The 16,636-nt window shown below is 59.3% G+C and overlaps 1 protein-coding gene across 1 annotated transcript; it reads left to right on the top strand.

The window, feature by feature from the left end:
* Positions 1-3,927: 3,927 nt before the first annotated feature.
* On the top strand, positions 3,928-8,942 carry FEV (FEV transcription factor, ETS family member). The gene is made up of 3 exons (XM_034061334.1): positions 3,928-3,979; positions 4,932-5,006; positions 7,384-8,942. The coding sequence occupies exons 1-3, from the start codon at positions 3,928-3,930 to the stop codon at positions 7,893-7,895; spliced, it is 639 nt and encodes a 212-aa protein (XP_033917225.1). The 3' UTR covers positions 7,896-8,942.
* Positions 8,943-16,636: the final 7,694 nt, after the last annotated feature.

Below are 16,636 nucleotides of genomic sequence, written 5' to 3'. Positions count from 1 at the left end.
GGGTGCTTCTGCCTCTGCTTTGCTCCTTGGGGGCTGCCAGGCCCAGGGGATGCCCTGTGCAGTGGGAGGCAGGGAACTTGACCAGCTCTGCTGCCCCTCAAATCTCAGGAGATGGAAGGGGTTTCTCCTTCCCCAGCTGTTTATGGATGCTTGGATACCTCCACCCTGGTCTGAGCTCTCTGCATTCCGCCTCTGGTCCATGCACAGCCAGTTGAGGCGATGCAGAATTTCCCACCTGCATGATGCTCCATGGCAAAATGAGAACTTCCTTACTGGGCCTTACTGGGCAAAGGAGTGGCTGGATCTGGGGCACCCAGAGGGGTTGTGCCCTGCGTCCTCCCCCCAGGCTCAGTGCCAGGGAAGGTGATTGCTACAAAGACTGTGAACACAAGGTTCCCTCTCTCTGCACGCCGGTTTGGAGGGGGGGGGGTTGTTTCTCTCCCTGCTGTGGGCCCAGAGGGAGAGGAGGAGTGTTGGGGTCACCTGGGGGGGCAGCTACCACAAATGGGATGGCCACAGTTGGGTCAGGGTTGGGGGCACTGGTTTATACAGGAGATGTACAGGGGTTGTGTGCAGGTGTGGGGAACAGGGGCAGTGTCCCACAGCTGGCAGGGACCCTCCAACCCAGCCTGGCCGTGCCGGCACATCCGTGCCAGCATCCGGATCCGGCTCTGCCCGGGCACGCCGGGAGTCCCACCCAGCCTCCTTCTCCTCCTCCAGCACCCTTTCACTGCCTCCTCTTCTTCTGCCACCCCAGAGCCTTCCTGGGGCACAGGCCTCTGCTCCCAAGGTGCTCCCAGCACCCAGGACATCCTCTCTAAAGCCTCAGGATGGTGGAACTGTGGTGGGTGGCTTGGACACCTGCATCCCTGGATGCCCACCTTGCTCAAAGCACACTTGGCTTTGGAGCTGTGAGGGCCCTAGAAGGGTGCTGGAGACTGGGAAGGACAGGGCTGGGTATCAGTGTGTGCACAGCCTGCACCCGGGGCAGCAGAGAGACACCAGCTCTGCCCTGTGTCTGTGTGCACGTGTGTGTAAGCGTGGGCACTGCACACGAGCTTGCCTGCAAGCGTGCCCGTGCACGGCTCTGCTCCCTCTCCCCTGGCCCCCCAAAGTGCACCATACAAAGGCCACAGCACTCTGTGTGTCCCCGCTGCAGGGTGCCCCCCATCCCTCCCCTGTCCCCCCCGTGTCCCCGCTGGCCCCACCCCGCCAGGCCCCACGGTAGCGGCCTCTCCCCCTGCACAAACACATTCCTGCACTGCCGGCCGGGCTGCAGCCCGCACAAGGCCACGTCAGCTCTGCTCCGCTCCACGACACCCGCACGCAGGTGAAGTCTTCCCGGGCACCTGAGTATAGGGCAGGGAAGGGGGGGATCTGCGGGGGTCACAGCAAACTGTGGGGTCCTTAGTGCTCCATCCGGGCTAGGGGAGAGTGCTGGGTTGGGGGTGGGGGGCGAATTGCCTGCTCGCAGCCAGGGGGACCTGCTGCTGCTGCCAGCTGGGGGCTCCACGTGTCTGGGCTCTGTCCCCTGAAGCCCCACAGACCTGAACCCACATCTCCCAGATCTCCCGTGAACCCAAAGCTCTGTTCTCCCGGGTTCCACATGGTCGCCTGGGTCCTTGGGTTCCTCGTGTACCCTGTCCCACCCCCCCCCGGGTCTGCCTCAGCTCCCCCATGAACCTGGGGTCATATTCCTCAGGGCTCCCCAACCCCTGGGACGCCACACTCCTTGCTCCTCTACACCCCCCAGGTCACCCAAAGCCTGCAGTCCTCTCACACCCCACTGTAACCCCTCTCCTCTGGCTCTCCCAGGGAACCAGGAGTCCCCATCCCCAATGCTCCCCACAGCCTCTCCACCTCCAGCTCCTGCTTCTCAGGCTGATCCCAGACTGCTTCTCCAGCTCTGGGATGATGTGGTGTCTCGCAGCCCAGACTCCCCCTTCCGTGCCCTCTGCCATGCAGGTTTGCTGGAGGAAGATCCTGGTCACTGGGGCTGCCAGAAGAGAGGGGCTCGCTGGGTCTGGCCCGCTCCCCACCTCCCGCCGCTGTCTCTGGGGCTTGTTTTCCGTTGCCTGCGTTTTGTTGTAGTGACTCAGGCAGCGAAAGCAAGTCTGGGAGGCTGCGGAGCCACTGCTGGGGGAGAGCTGCACTTGGGGGGCTGGGGAGGAGAGGGTTGGGGGAGCTCTGAGCTGTGCAGAGCTGCAACACCCACTGCAGGGGTCAGAGGAGCTGAGGGCATAAGCTGGGGGAAGAAAAACCTTTTGAGGGCTATTACACACAAAAGGGATTGGTGGGGAACGAGTACCACGGGCTCTGCTGATGCATCCCCTTCCCAGCATCTGCTCTCTGCTCCCCATGAGGTTGAGCAGCAGGGGTGGAGCACCAGGAGCCCACCTCAGCACCCATGGGACACCCTGTTTCCTAAACCCTTTGGCCACCCCCATCAAGGAGGAGCCACCAGCCTTGTTGGACTGTGGCACCCCATCTGAGTATTGCTCCCCATGGGATGTGGCTTCTTCATATGCAAGGCACATTTTGGCTGCAGTGTAAATGATAACTGTGGGTCTGACATGGCTATATCCTGGTTTCCATTGGATTCATGGCCCATGACGACCACTTTCAAGAAATTAATCTAAGTAAGTACATCATGAGTGCTCATTCTTTTACTAGACATCTATGAAACACTGTAGGACAGGTCATGGGCTGATGGGTGGCTTGGCTGTACAGCATTAGACTCATTGTGCAAAGCTGGTGCCCACTGCTGGCACATTTCCTGGCTGCCTCAAGTTGTGAGGAGCTGGCAGAGGGTCTTGGCTGAGGGTGCAGAAGCTCCAGTGGGACCCCGCAGCTGATGTTGCAGCTGGAGCCATGTGTGGCAGGGCAAAACCTGGCCAGATGTGTCTTTTGGGAGCCAAGATCACCCCAGACCCTTTCCCTGTTACAAGTTTCTCCCTGAATTGTCCTCCCATCTTCACAACACCCATGGCTGCGCAGGACCAGCTGGTGAAAATGGGGCCGTGAAGGTTTGGGTGGCTGTGGAGAGTCACCCAGTTTCTACAAGTCTTAATAAAGATGGGCAAGAGATTGGGACAGGGTTGTGGACCCCAGGATGGCAGAGGCTATCCAGAAGAGCATGGAGAATCCAAGGAGGTGACAGAGCTGGTGTTACCAACTGCTGGAGATGCACTTAACCCACACTGGAGCTCTGGCCACTGCAAAGGAATCCCATCCCCAGTGTCTCAGAGGTGGACGGACATGGTGAGGACCCAACTGACCCACCCCAGGGCTCTGGGACCTGCAAGGGGACCCCAGGACTGTGCTGAGGACCCCAGAGCTGGAGAAGGGGCAGGCACAGAGCCCTGTGGCAGGCAGCATGGGTGGCTTGGAGGGATGGAGGCAAGCGGGATGATGCCAGTGCTGAGCAGTGAGATGTGGAGTGCACTGTGGGGACCACCGTGCCCACTGGCCGGCCTTGTCGACTGGGGGGCGGAATGCTGGTGGGAGTCCAGGCCCGGGCAGTCTCCAGGCAGTGTCCGAGGCCCGCTCCCAGCTGGGATGGCAGAGCCGTGTTTGCGAAGAGTTAAGGAGGCGGAAGATGCAGGAAGCGGCCCGAGCCGCTCTCCATAGAAACCCGCGGCCGTGATTAAAGTCTGATGCGGGCCCGATAGCGGGGGGGTGAGGGGGGGCGGCAGCGCCCGCTTTAATTACAGCGGAGGAAATTGCTGGAGCCGGGGCCCCGAGCCCCTGCGAGTTGCCTGGAAACTCCCCCCCCCCCCCCGCCTCCCCCGGCCCCTGCCCGGCCCCTGCCCGTCCCGCTGCCATTTATTCGCCATCAGCTGCTCCCTGATAAAGTGGAATAATAATAATAATAATAGGGGCAGGAATATTAAAACATGCAGCCCGCGGGCCGCCCCCACAGCTGCCATGAGACACGGCGCCGGAGCGGTGCCACTGCTGCTCAACATGTACCTGCCAGGTACGGGCGGACCCCCCCGGCCCCGCCGCAAAGCCGTGCACAGCACAGCATCCGGGCCCGCCGCTGTCCCGGAGATCTTCTCTGCCCGTCTCCGTCAGCGCCCACCCTGCTTTTCTCTTTCTCTCTGTCTGTCCTCCTTTCCTGGCTTCCAGACCCACGACCATCCCTTCTTCCTTCCTTCCAGCTGCCTTCACAGCCTTCCATGCCCACATACCCATCTTCCCTTCCATCCTTCACCCACTCAGCGTCTCCCTGTCCTTCTATCCCTCCATCCACCCTTTTGTCCTTCCAACCCATCCTTCCACATACCCACCCTTTCCCTGTGCTTTCATTCACCCTTCCACCCCACCCACCTGTCCCTCTGTCTCTCTTTCTGTCACCGCTACCTGCCATTCCCTCCATCTACCCTCTGTCCCTTCCATCAGCCTGTTCATCCACGGTCTTGCCCATTACCTGTCCTTCCTTTGATCCGTCTACCTCTCATCCTTCCTCCCCTCCTTCTACCCACCTCCCTTCTGTCCTTCCACCCGTCCATCCACCCATCTCTCCTTCCTTCCATCCACCTATCCATCTATCTCTCTTTTTCCAAGCCATCCACTCTCCAAACACCAACACTGGTCCTTCCTTCCATCCGCTGCTATTGACACCCATCCTTCCACCCCACCCGCCTCCTCTCCCTGTGTCCCGTAGCTCTGTCCCTCTCTCCTTCTCTTCTCCCTGCCCCAGCCCGCGGGATTTTCTATTCCTATTTAAAAGCTTCCCCGGCTCGGTCGGAAATCGGATTTCCTTTTTCCTGGACGCGTTTCCTGGCTTCGCTGCGGCGGCGGGGCAGGAGAGGGGGAGAGGCCGGGGGCTGCGGGGAGGCTGCCCGCGGGTGGGCGCCGGGGTTCGCGGTCCCGCCTGGCTCCAGCCCCCCCCCGCCACCCCCACCCGCGCCCCTTTTTCCCCCCAGATCCAGTCGGGGAAACTTTGTTCAAAGACGGGAAGAGCCAGGCGTGGGGGTCTCTCAGCCCCGGCGTGCAGAAAGGTAAGAGCCCCTCTGCCTCTTCCGCCGGCCCTCCCGGAGCGGGCACTCCCCGGAGCACAAGCATCCATCCCGCTCCGCAGCCATCGGGGCCCCCTTCCTGCCCCTGTGTCCCGCTCCCTGCTGCTGCGAGCGGCTCGGGCCAGGGGCATCCCGCCGCTTAAACCACGGGGGAGAGCCCCGACGGGCAGGACCCGCCGTCCCATTGCAGCAGAGCGCAGCAGGGTGCCCAGCGCCCTCGGAGCCCCGCAGCAGGGCGAGTGCGGGGTCCCAGCCAGAGTCCCCCAGGTGCTCCACGGGTATCCTATGGGGAGGGAGCTGCCAACCAGCCCGGGAGCTGGGCGGGTTAATCCGGGCTCGGGTGACACGATCCTGGGAGAGGGGGAATGAGGTGACACGAGGGGGGATTTAGTGACATGGTTTAGTGTTGGATTTGGCAGTCCTGGGGTAAAGGTTGGACTTGATGATCTTAAAGGTCTTTTCCAACCTAGTTGATTCTATGATAGTTGAGATACCACCCGGGAAGGAGCTGCCAGTGAGGGGCTGGGGTTCAGGCAGGACACAGCTCGTCTCGGCTGGGAGAGGATGGATCCTCAGGAGTCGGAGCCATCCGTCCAGGGAAAACCATGCAAGGGTGCCGGAGATCGGCCGAGGGCTAGCCAGGATGCAGCCCGGAGCCAGCTGTGAGTGCAGCAGCACTGGGCCACCAGCCACTGTGGTGTCTGGGACGTGTAGCTTGCCTATCTGGCAAGGAGACAGGGGCCAGCGGGTGCTCTGAGCAGGAAAAGGGGAGCCCTGGTTTTTGGGTCGGAGGGGGGACCCTTTTGCATTTGCACTGCAGACCTTGTCCTGACCATACTCCGCGCACTGCGGCAAGAAGGAACTTTTTTGGATCCCTGGAGGTTTCTTTGGGGAGCTGCTGGGCGCTGCAGCATAGCACACTGCAGCAGGCAGGATTGAGCCTTGCCACCCCACCCAGCTGCAGCCCAACACCCTCCTGCCCTCCTTGCATGGGTGGGGGATAGCAGAAGCCCAGGATGAGGACTGAGGATGTACGCTAGGAAGGAGAGATTCTCACCTTGGTCTCAGGTTGGTGAATTTGGAAGTACAATACTTTGGGAAGACCTGGACTCATCTGCTTGGATGAGGATGTCTAAGGGGGGTTTGGTGGAATGGGGATGGATGGGGAATGGCTGTTCCCTTCTTCTGGAACAAGAATTGTAGGGGTAACAGATAAAAGAGGTGGGTGTGGAACAAGCAGGACAAGGTGGTTCTTAGTGGGAAATGTAGTTGAGCTGTGCAACCACCTGCTGCAGCGGTGGGATCCAAGCACCTTTAGACAAAATAGGGGCAGAACAGGGGCATGCATATCACTGTGCTGCAAGAGCCAGAGTCCAGGATGTGCAGGAGGTGCTGTTTGAGGAGAGGATAGGTAAGTGCAGAGCTGCTCTGCAGGGTGGTTGGGTCCCAGAGGTGGGGCTGCTCACCACCCTAAGGTCCAGGGACCCTCTGTTCTCTTGTTCTCTGGCCAGAATCAGCGGATCCTGTCCTCGTGCCTCGCCATGGGCATGTCCAGGTGTGCCAAGCTCTGTATTTGCACAGCCTGGTACAGGAGCATCTCAGGCACTCAGCAAGTGTGCTCCTCAGTGCAAGCTGTGGGTGCAGTGGCCATGGCTCAGAAAGGACATTTTTCCTTTGGAAATAAGGAGCAGTGGTGCCTGATTCAAAGCTGCAGCACATCCTGTCCTATTCTAGTTTCTCCTTCCCTTGTACCTGCCTATGCCTGTCAGGGGTGCAGGTCAGAGCAGTGCTGCACTCAGACTTCAGCTTACCGTGGAGACATCCCTGTAGGGCAGTGTACCCCTTAGAGATGGGAAGGGGCTGTGCTGTGACACCAGCTCAGTTTCAAGCAGAGGTGGCAGTGCGAAACATTTGTTCTGGGATAGACCAGGGCACTGCCAAGATAACTCCTTCCTGGGGTTGCAGATGAAAGAACCAAGCCAGATCCTCACACTAAAGCAAATGAGCAGGTATTCATCTTCAGCAGTGTGTAAATCAGGGTGAGAGGGATGTGGGGACCCTGGACCCAGACCTACTGCAGCCTGCGTTGACCTCTGAGCATCCTACCCCTGTCCTGAGGTGCACAAGCATCTTCTCCTTTTGTTTGGGGCGCAGGATAGGGTAGGGGTGCTGCAAGGGAGACACAACCTTGTTAGCATCTTCTGTGTCTCTAGAGCAGGGAAAATGCAATGAGGGATATCTGAAACCTGGGTGTGGGAGGTGGCAACATATCAGGGGGTCAAGGAGACTGGGGCATATCTCACCTTGTTCTTTGTGCCCTGAGAGGGAGCTTTAACCTCTCTGGGACCTGGCCTTGCAGGCAGTGGGCAGATCCAGCTGTGGCAGTTCCTGCTTGAGCTGCTCTCGGACCGGGCCAACCTGAACTGCATCGCCTGGGAAGGCACGAATGGGGAGTTCAAGCTGATTGACCCCGACGAGGTGGCACGGCGCTGGGGCGAGCGGAAGAGCAAACCCAACATGAATTATGACAAGCTGAGCCGGGCACTGCGCTACTACTATGACAAGAACATCATGACCAAGGTCCATGGCAAGCGCTACGCCTACAAGTTCGACTTCCATGGGCTGGCTCAGGTGTGCCAGCCAACTGCTCCCGATCACACCCTCTACAAATTCCAGGGAAACCTGGCCCCACTGCCCTTCTCAGGCATCTCCAAACTCAACCTCATGACCTCGGGGGTGACACCAGCTGGCTTCTCCTATTGGCCTGGCTCCAGCCCATCCCTCTACCCAGGGCATGGGCTGCAGCCCTCTGCCCCATTCAGTGCCATGGCAGCCTCCCACCTCAACAACATGAACAACCACTACCATTAGAGGTTCAGCTGTGCCAGGCACATGCCCCTGGCAGCATGGGGCTGTGGAGCTCTGCAGGGAGGAATGGGGGGTGGGATCATGCCCTGCTCTCAGTTGCCCCTTTTTAGATTTGGAGAGTGGTGTGATGGGTGAGGGGTGCTTGCAGGGTAGGTGGGTTGGTGGGTAGCTGGAGGAGAGAAGTCACCTCAATTTAGAATGAGGAGGGATCCATCACCCTAGGAGTGCACATGGATACCTAAAGCAGGATGTGAATGGAAGGAAAAACCAAGGGCTCACCTCCTGGCAGGGCTCATGCTCCCCCCCTCCCTCTTTGAAACATGCTGCGCACCCCATACTCTGCCCCCAGCCTGTTTCCGCCCTCCCCTGTCCCTGCAGAGAAGAGCTGGGTCTCTAGGACAGCAGCATTTATGGGTGCATGTTCCACTGGGGCAGGAATAGGGAAAGGGGACCCCCCTTACTGCTCTTTGGTCCCCCACCTTTGCCTCCAAAGCTTTCCTTTCTTCCATCTCTCCTACACCTCCTGCCAGTTGTGGCTTCCTCCAGACCTCAAGAGAAGCTTTGGTCTGGAGAACAGATGCCCTTCATGGGTTAACTCCTGCCCAGGGGTTGGAGGAGCCAGGGATAGGTGTGGGGGGCACAGCCGGCACCTCAGGGCAAGGCAAGAGCCCAGAGGCAGCACCCCTGCAGCCCTCCCTTCTCAGTGCCTAGGACCATGTCACAGGGCGGGATGGTCTCCAAAACCCTGCACAGAAGCCTATGTCCTGCTGGTCACTGCCAAGTTTAATGATTCAGTTTTACTGTGTCTTCAGACCTCATATGCAGGGCTTAGTTGGACACCTTCCAGGTGGGGACATCTCCAGGGTCAAAGCTGAGTGGGAGGTGGAGCAGGAGAAGGGACAACAGGGCTGGGAGCCCTGGGCACTGAGGGGCAGCCCTGCACCTCTTCCCTGGTGTCTGAGGAGGTGCCCCCATTCTCCAGAGCAAGATTTTAGCCCAATGGGTGCAGAAGTGCTGGGCATGCAGGGCTCTGCGCTGGCAAGGGAGGGATTGGTCTTCAATAAATAGAAAGGTGCTGTGACCTGTGCCCTCTTGTGTCTTTAGGGATGGTGAGAGGGGAAACCACTCAGCAAATCCCCTCTCATCCGAGCCAGAGCAACTTTAGCGCTGGGGTAGGGAGGATGTACCCACCCTGCTGCATCACCTTTTCTCCAGGCATCACCTCTGGCTCTTACAGCTTCCAAGAAACAGGGCAGAGTTAGAAACCTCTGGGTTGCTTGAGACACACTTTCAGGGAAGCCACATGCCCTGTTCCCAGGCTGGCAAGTGGCTGTGGAAGCTGGAGGAAGAGATGCAGTTGACCTGGTGGGATTTCTGCTACCCTGTCAGCATCCAGGGGAATTTAGGATGCCAGAAGCCAGATCTCTGGTGATCCACAGAGCCCGTTCCACTAGCTGGGGCAATGCACTGGGCCCAGCAATGCCTAATACTGCAGTGGGTGTTCCTGCTGGACTGCACTGTGCCAGGAGCAGGGAGGTCCCAAGCCATGAAGCCACGCTCAAGTGTGTCATCAATATAGGGGTGAGCAGAAAAGCAGTGCTTGCCCGGCTTCAGGAGCATGCCCATAGATCCACTGGTGCTGGTGGTGGCTGGTGTGGGCTCAGGGGTTGCCTTCTGCTTTCCCTGCCTGGGGACTGTGCTCCTCACCCCATCCCATCAGAAGTCCAACGTGCCAGGGCTGGGAGTCAGGCTTATGGTAGGGATCAGACTGCTCTATAAGGGAGTGCCATTCAGCCTATAGAGTGGTAAGTCCCCCCAGGCCCTCTCCCTGCACCACACAGGTAAGAGCAACCCCCAGATCTGTGGGCTCTGCGCTGGCCCCTCTGCATCCCCCCAGGATCTGGCCACTCTTATGGCCTTAGTGGCATCTGCTCAGACACAGCCTCACTGCCCTAATCAGCTTAAGGGAGGGTGATCTGATGTATCTTCTCTGGGGAGGGCTCAGGCTGTGGGGTGGAGGAGCTGATGCTGCCAGCAGGGAGCCCATGTATGGGAAAGGAGCTGCAGGGGCTGGGTGGGTCTCTCCAGGTGAGTCCCTCCCCCCAGGGCCCCTGAGCATTCCACAGGCTGATCCACAAGGACAGCAAGAGGTAAAGTGCGGGGAAAAGGAGTCATTACCCTCATGCAACAAGCACCCAGGCTGGAGACACCCCTAAGCTCAGCCTTGCAAGGGCAACATAGGGGAGCTGGCCACAGCTGGCTCCTGCAGAGTCGGGGCTGTGCTCCTGTCAGGGGAGCCTGCTTCAGGGCTTAGGTAACTGCATGACGCAAGGCAGGACTTGGATTAAAGGATGTGGGTCACTGGTAGGTCCCCTCCTGCCATCCCCATCCTACAGCTCCTGTCCCTCTGCCAGTGCCTGCACCAGGCAAGCAAAGCTGAGCCCCGTTCCCTCGTCATTCCTACCCCTGTAAATCAGGTTCCTGCTGGATCAGAGGGTGAACATGCTGGGAGAAGTGGGGAGTTACCTTTTTGGGAGAGGGAGGTCCACTGCACACCTCCAATGCAACAGGCTGCAGCTGAGGGCTTGCTTCAATCTACTCTGAGCTCTCCTGGCACAGTCCCCCTGCTCTGTCCCCAGAGTGCCATCCCAAAAGCCAGCATCCAAGCCCTGCACTCCCGAGGGATGCAGTCACGAGGGAAGGTGGGGACCCCCATGCAGGACTGCACCAGCGATGCTCTCGCCTGCTTGAGGATGCAGCCGGTGTCACCATGGCAACTCGGGATGCTCTATCCTTAGATCCCATTGGGAGCAGCCCCTCCTCTCACCCCCATGTTGTGCTCACCGGAGGGGAGGAGCCAGAGCATCAACACCCACCCAACGCAACCCCCCCTCCCCGGAGCCCCGTCTGACCCAGCCCGCCGGCAGCGCCGCTTGCTTCAGTCACCAAACCCGCCGGCTCGGAGCAGACTGCAGCAAAATCCTGCCAATGGGCGAGCAGGGCCGGGCCCGGCGCGGCTCCCGGCGCAGCAGCGGGCCCGGCCCTCACCGGGGGTGCCCAGCGCGGGGGCACCACCCCTGGCAGCGGGGTGCGCAGCTGGGTGAGGAGCCTGTCCGGGGTGAGGAGCACATCTGGGGCGGCCGGCAGCAGGATGCATGGTCCTGGTGCACCCACAGGCTTCAGACCTACCTGCGGGGAGTCCTCAGGTGCCCGACGTGTGATGGGTGAAAGCAGTCCCAAGGGGCCTCAGCCTGCACTGGGAAGAGCCAGGAAGCAGAGCACCTGGTCTGGCAGCTCCTTCTGCTGCCTTGTGATTAAAGGCAGAAGGTTTTTTTCCTGCTTAAAAAAAAAAGTGCATCTTTGTTTCTGGCTTTGTTTAGCCAGCAAAAGGGCAGGGCTCCTGCCCTGGCTCCAGCTCCTTGTCAGGATGGTGGAGGGACCCCTCCAACTCTCCCAGAGCCTCCCAACCCCACAGTAAGTGATCTGAAGGGCTGGCATAGCTCCTCTCCTATTTTAGCAGAGCCATGTTACCACTTTGTTCATTTCTCACACTGTGAAGAACCTTTGCAGCACAGCCGTGTTACGTCTGCCCAGAGGATGCGTGCTGCCTCCCTGCCCACTCCTGCTCCCTCCCCAGCTCTCCCAGTTCCCACCTCTTTCCTCCTCTCCCGATTCCCATCTCGCTAGCTCTTCGACTCGCCCCCCCCCCCCCCTCCAAGCTGCTGACTCACATCCTCTCTCCAGACGCCACCTTCCCTTGGCCTGGCTCCCTGCAAAGCGCTTTGTGACTTAGTGTGGCCCAGCTGCAGCCTGCAGGTGCTGGTGGTCAGGCTCCAAAATCCGCCGTGAAGCCCCTCCAAAGGACCACTGTGATGCTTCCAAGAGATGCTGCTTTCTCCCTTGCCAACATGGCTGGGGCCATACTGTCACCGTCAACCCCCCAGGTCATGGATTTACCTAGGGGAAGCTTTGTGCATGTTGTGTTTCTTCCTTGTTTGCTGCTCTTCCCAGACACAGAGGTGCTCTGGATGGAGCCCCAAACCTTGCCCCTGCTGCCATCTGCTCCCTGGTGCCCAGGCAAGGCTGCCAGAGAGACAATGTCCTGGTTCTGCGCCTGCTCAGCTGTACCCTGAGACCTTGGGCCGGACTGTGCTGAGGGCAGGGGCTGGGCAGTGGGGAGGACTGGATTAATGCGCTAATGCCAGATTACACTCTAATGCAGGACTTCTGATGAGGTAGTAGCACCCAGTCTAGCCCTGGGGGCACTCACTCCCTGGGGCAGGCTCCCCACAACTTCCCCAGGCCACAGCTTGGTGCTGCCCAGCTGACCCCAAGGAGTTCAATCCTCAGGGGTGGCACAGGACCATGAGACAGGCAGGAGACACAGCACAGGGTAACCATGCTCAGCTCTCAGCAGGCTTGAGGTAATACTGCAGCCTAGGCATCCCTGACCCTCCGCTCTGCTGGGCTCTGTGGCAGATGGATTAACCATCACAGGGGCTCTGGTTCCCCTTCTCCACCTGCCCCAGCTTCTTGGTGCAGAGCTGTCCACTGTCTGTGTTCCTCAGTGCCATACCCAACAGCCAGGCAATGCCACAGGCCATGTTTTTGCTAAAGGGGGGACCAAACTCTCTGCTGTCCTACCTCCCTTGATCTCTGCCATTAGGCTAACCCTGGGCACAGGCAGAGCTCAAAGCCTCTTGCAGGTCCCACCCCAGCCTGGATGCATTCCTCATCAGCTGGGCCCCTGTGGTGGCTGTCCTGCCCCTCCATGGCTACAAGTATCTCATCAGCCAGTTTAACCTGTGATCCCTTATACTCTCTCTGCCATTTGCTGCCATCTCCCCGGGTCATTTTGTCCATGTCTTCTCCCCTAGACAACCCATCAGTAGCTGTGACCAAAGTGCTGTGAAGCAGGGAGGGGACCAGAAATCTGTACCCACAAATCATCCCCAATTTAGCAGAGCAGCAGCATCCTGAAGCTGAAATGGAACCAGTGTCCAAGTAGCTCCCACAGAAGCAGAAGACAGACCTCCCACTTCCATCTGCCTCGAGGAACATGTTATCCATCATCCTCACAGCTGAACGGAGGAGAAAGGCTTACGCAGAAAGCTGAGCTGAGGCAGGTTCTTCACCAACCACGTGGGCATCGGGTCTGCATCATCCAGAGCAGTTTCCTCCCCATGGAGCATCTCCGAGTCACTCTGGGGGACGCTGCCAACTCTTAATAGCAAGAGCAGAGCTTCAGCATTGTTTGTCCAGCAGGAGGAGGCACGGATTGCCAGGCTGGTTGCTCCAGCCACCCATCGCTCCTCCATGCCTCAATGCCATGGCCAGCACATCCAGTGCATGGAGCTTGCTCTGCAGACACAGCAGCAGGGCAATGGGAGTCCCACATGAGCTCTGGGCAGAATCCCCCACTTCCATGGCTGACTATGCATCCTGGGCACCCAATGCCACCCAGGGTGTCTCCAGCAGCCCCACACAGCTTTGGGGAGCAAAAGAATTGACACAACTTGAGAAGAGACCTCCCTGGAGCAGGAGGGGCTGAGCCCACTGCAGGCTGCACCACATGGCTTTTGCCCACCTCCCTTGCTGCAACATGGAGTGGAGCAGCTGGGGCATCCACTGTGAGACATAGGGAGGAGAGGTATTCCTGCTGGAGGAATTTCAAACTAGGAAAGAGCTGGGATTCTTCACCAAGACCCTATGGTGATGGATCCCCCACATGGCCCTGCTGCTCTACCTCTGAGCCCCAAATCTGATGTGAAACCCCCATCCCTGCCACCCCAGACACTGCTGGGCTCTGTAGCTGGCAGCAAGGGGGGGTTTCCAGCCTGTCCTGAAAGGGTCTCAGGCCCTCACTGCTGCCCCCCACGTGGCTCCTGAGTCCAGACCCCCATGGTATCATGTAGGGGTCTGACAGGTTAAAGCACACAGCTTCTCAGAGCGGAAAAAGCCAAGCTCCCGAGTCTGTCTGATTATTCTCACCTTAAGTACCCCCCCAACTTGTGTGTGTTACCCCCCACTTTCCCTTTGCCTTGGGGTGAGTAGAATGCTCCCAGACAAGGAAGGGTTGGAGCTCCCTCTCCCCTGCTCCTCTCAGCAGCTGTACGAGGTCCTCTGGGGAAGGGAAAACCAGACATCTTTCCCCTCAGTAAGGCTGTGCCTGAGCTCAGGATGCATATTTAAATGCACAGGAGCATCTAAGCTTGTCTCTCATTCCTTGACATTTCCAGAGACTCCAAGCTGTCTTCAATTACCAGTCTGCAATTAGCTCTTTCTAAATCCCCCAATGAGGCCTAGCACTCTTAATCAATGAAACACAAGGGAGGAGGGGAAGGACATGGCCTTGCTGCAGCTGGAAGCATTTTAAAAGGCTGTGGCTTGAGGATGGAAGGTCCGAGGTTGTCTTTAAGGGGATCTGTAGGGTGGGAAACCTCCTCCAGTGAGTGCTGACAGGTTGCTTAGCTCTGGAGATGAGACTATAAAGCCCCAGGACTGGGGGTCAGGGCCCACTGGAAAAATACCCCCTGCTTAGAGTGGAGAGAGCCAGCATGGATGGCTGGGCTGTTAACCCTGCAGTGCTTCAGACCTCTCTTGCTGGACTGTGGTATGCTGCTTCATCTCACTGTGCCTCAGTTTCTCTCTCTGCAAAATGCCAATGGGGATTATCAGGCTCCCCCAGAAGCCCCATAGGAGCTCTAAAGGTCCAATTCCACTCCTGTTTGAACAGAGTAAGTCAGAGCAACAACCTTCCCTAGCACAAGATGTGGATATGGCCAAATTTGGTGTGAGCTGGGGTGTATTTTGGCCCAGGCAGCTCACCACAAGGTCACATGAATGTCAATCTGAAAGCAGGGACAAGAGTCCCCATCAGGGCCAGGGGAAGGCAGAGCAGCACAGGTCTTGGTGGGTTTACCCAGCCGCAGAAAAGCCTTGCACAGCACCCTGCCAGGTCAGCCCCTGCCACAGGGACATCTGTGCTGTCTTCCTGGCAGCACAGCTTTGCCTGAATGAGCCAGATTGGGCCTAATTAGCAGCTCTGCTGATGCACACAAAGGTAGAGAGAATCCGGCTTACCCTCCATGACCTGCAGAGCCAGCACAGCTCTTCCTGACTGAGGGGAGCAAGAGTGCCTGGCTCAGAGGGGCTGTGAAGTGCTGGATGTAGACCCCAACCAGGGAGCATGTGCTGTGCAAATTCAGTAGCTTGAAGCACAGCAACCAGCTGTGAGAAAGGCAAAGCCTTCCCTTTCCCCACCCCTCTCCCTGGGGGTCTGCAGAAGCACGCGGCTGGTAACTGGGCTAGCAACACAGCTCCCACAGCCTGCTGCTGCCAGGGAAGGGAGCCCAGCCCCGCAGAGCAGAGGCAGGGAGTGATGGGGAGCAGCTTTAGAAAAAACAAAGAAATAAAAATGAAGGTGACGTGGGATTCAGAATCCTGATTAAGTTCAGTGCAGCAGACATGCATGAGGCATTTCCATTTGGAATGGAGGCGGCCAGAAGAGCTCACAGGGAGACACAAGGCCCTCAGGTGGACCAGGACTAGCCTTGGGCACAGCAAACAAGAATGAAATTCCAACCTCCAACTCATACCAGGGAGTAAAACCCCCTCTGAGAACCAGTATCCCCCCCAGTTCCTCCTGGGGAGGAGAGGGGGCTTGACTGGGATCTTGGGGTACCCCTCCAATTCCCCTTGCACCCCACAGCCCAGCAAGTCCAGGCAACCACCACCAGGCCCATCCAGGCCACCTCTTTATTCTCCAGTGAAGCAAAGCAAGAGAGGAGGGGACCCCCCTCCCCGCCATAGCAGGCCCCTCCCTCTGGGCTCCTTAGGCCTTGTCTGGCGCAGACCCCTTTCCCCATAGCAAGGCAAAGGGGGGCGGGAGCTGAAACCACCCCACTGGGATCCCATTTCGTGGGGCGCACCGCAAAGAGTGGGGGATTACCGCAGGGAAGGGGGGTGGGCTCCCCTTCCCTCCCACAGCAGCTCGAACAAAGGGGCAAGGGGGCGGCTCCCGCGGGGTGAGGGGCAGCATCACCCATGCCCGGGGAGGGCCCGTATCCCCCACGTGGGGTCTGTGGGGCGGGTGGAGGCAGCGCCCACGACACGAAAGCCCGCGGCCCCTCCGGCCTTGCGCGCCCCCCCCCCCCCCCCCCGTCACGCCTTTGTCTGCTCAGGCGCGGCTGCTCCAGCACCACGGACAGCTCCGGTGCCGCGGCTCCCGTGGGGCCGGCTCTGTCCGCGCCGGGCCGAGGGGCGCCGTTCACATGCATGGTCTGCCCGGGGCCCCCAGCACCCAAGAGACACCCCCCACCCCCTGCCTCGCGACCCCAGCTCCATTTCCATCCCCTTTTTTCCCCCGTAGAGAAAACGCATCCAGGAGCCTCCGCTAATAGGCAGCTTCCCTCCCTCCTCTCCATCGCACAAGCGGGAGGGACACCCCCATATGACCACCACCACACCGCCCCTGGGGTCTTCTCCACCGTCCCGGAATCCCGGAGCGCTGACCCCAGCTGGGGTCGGAAGGGTTGGGAGGAGGGGGGAGCACGTCCGGATCCAGAGCAGGGAGGGTCCAAGCAGCTTCTCTATGGAGCTGGAGACCGGGGGGAGGTGGGGGGCGGGTAGGCAAGGAGAATGCGGGGCGGGGGGAAAAGGGGTGGGGGAATCCGGCAGTCCTTCGCTTCCCCTGCCCCTCGGTGCGCTGCCCCTTCCCCCGGCGCCGGAGGCCTGGTACCTCC

Source organism: Melopsittacus undulatus, chromosome 4 (genome assembly GCF_012275295.1).
Source record: "Melopsittacus undulatus isolate bMelUnd1 chromosome 4, bMelUnd1.mat.Z, whole genome shotgun sequence".
NCBI lineage: Eukaryota > Metazoa > Chordata > Aves > Psittaciformes > Psittaculidae > Melopsittacus > Melopsittacus undulatus.
Note: the sequence above shows the minus strand (reverse complement) of the source record. Positions and strands in the feature narration are given on the sequence as shown.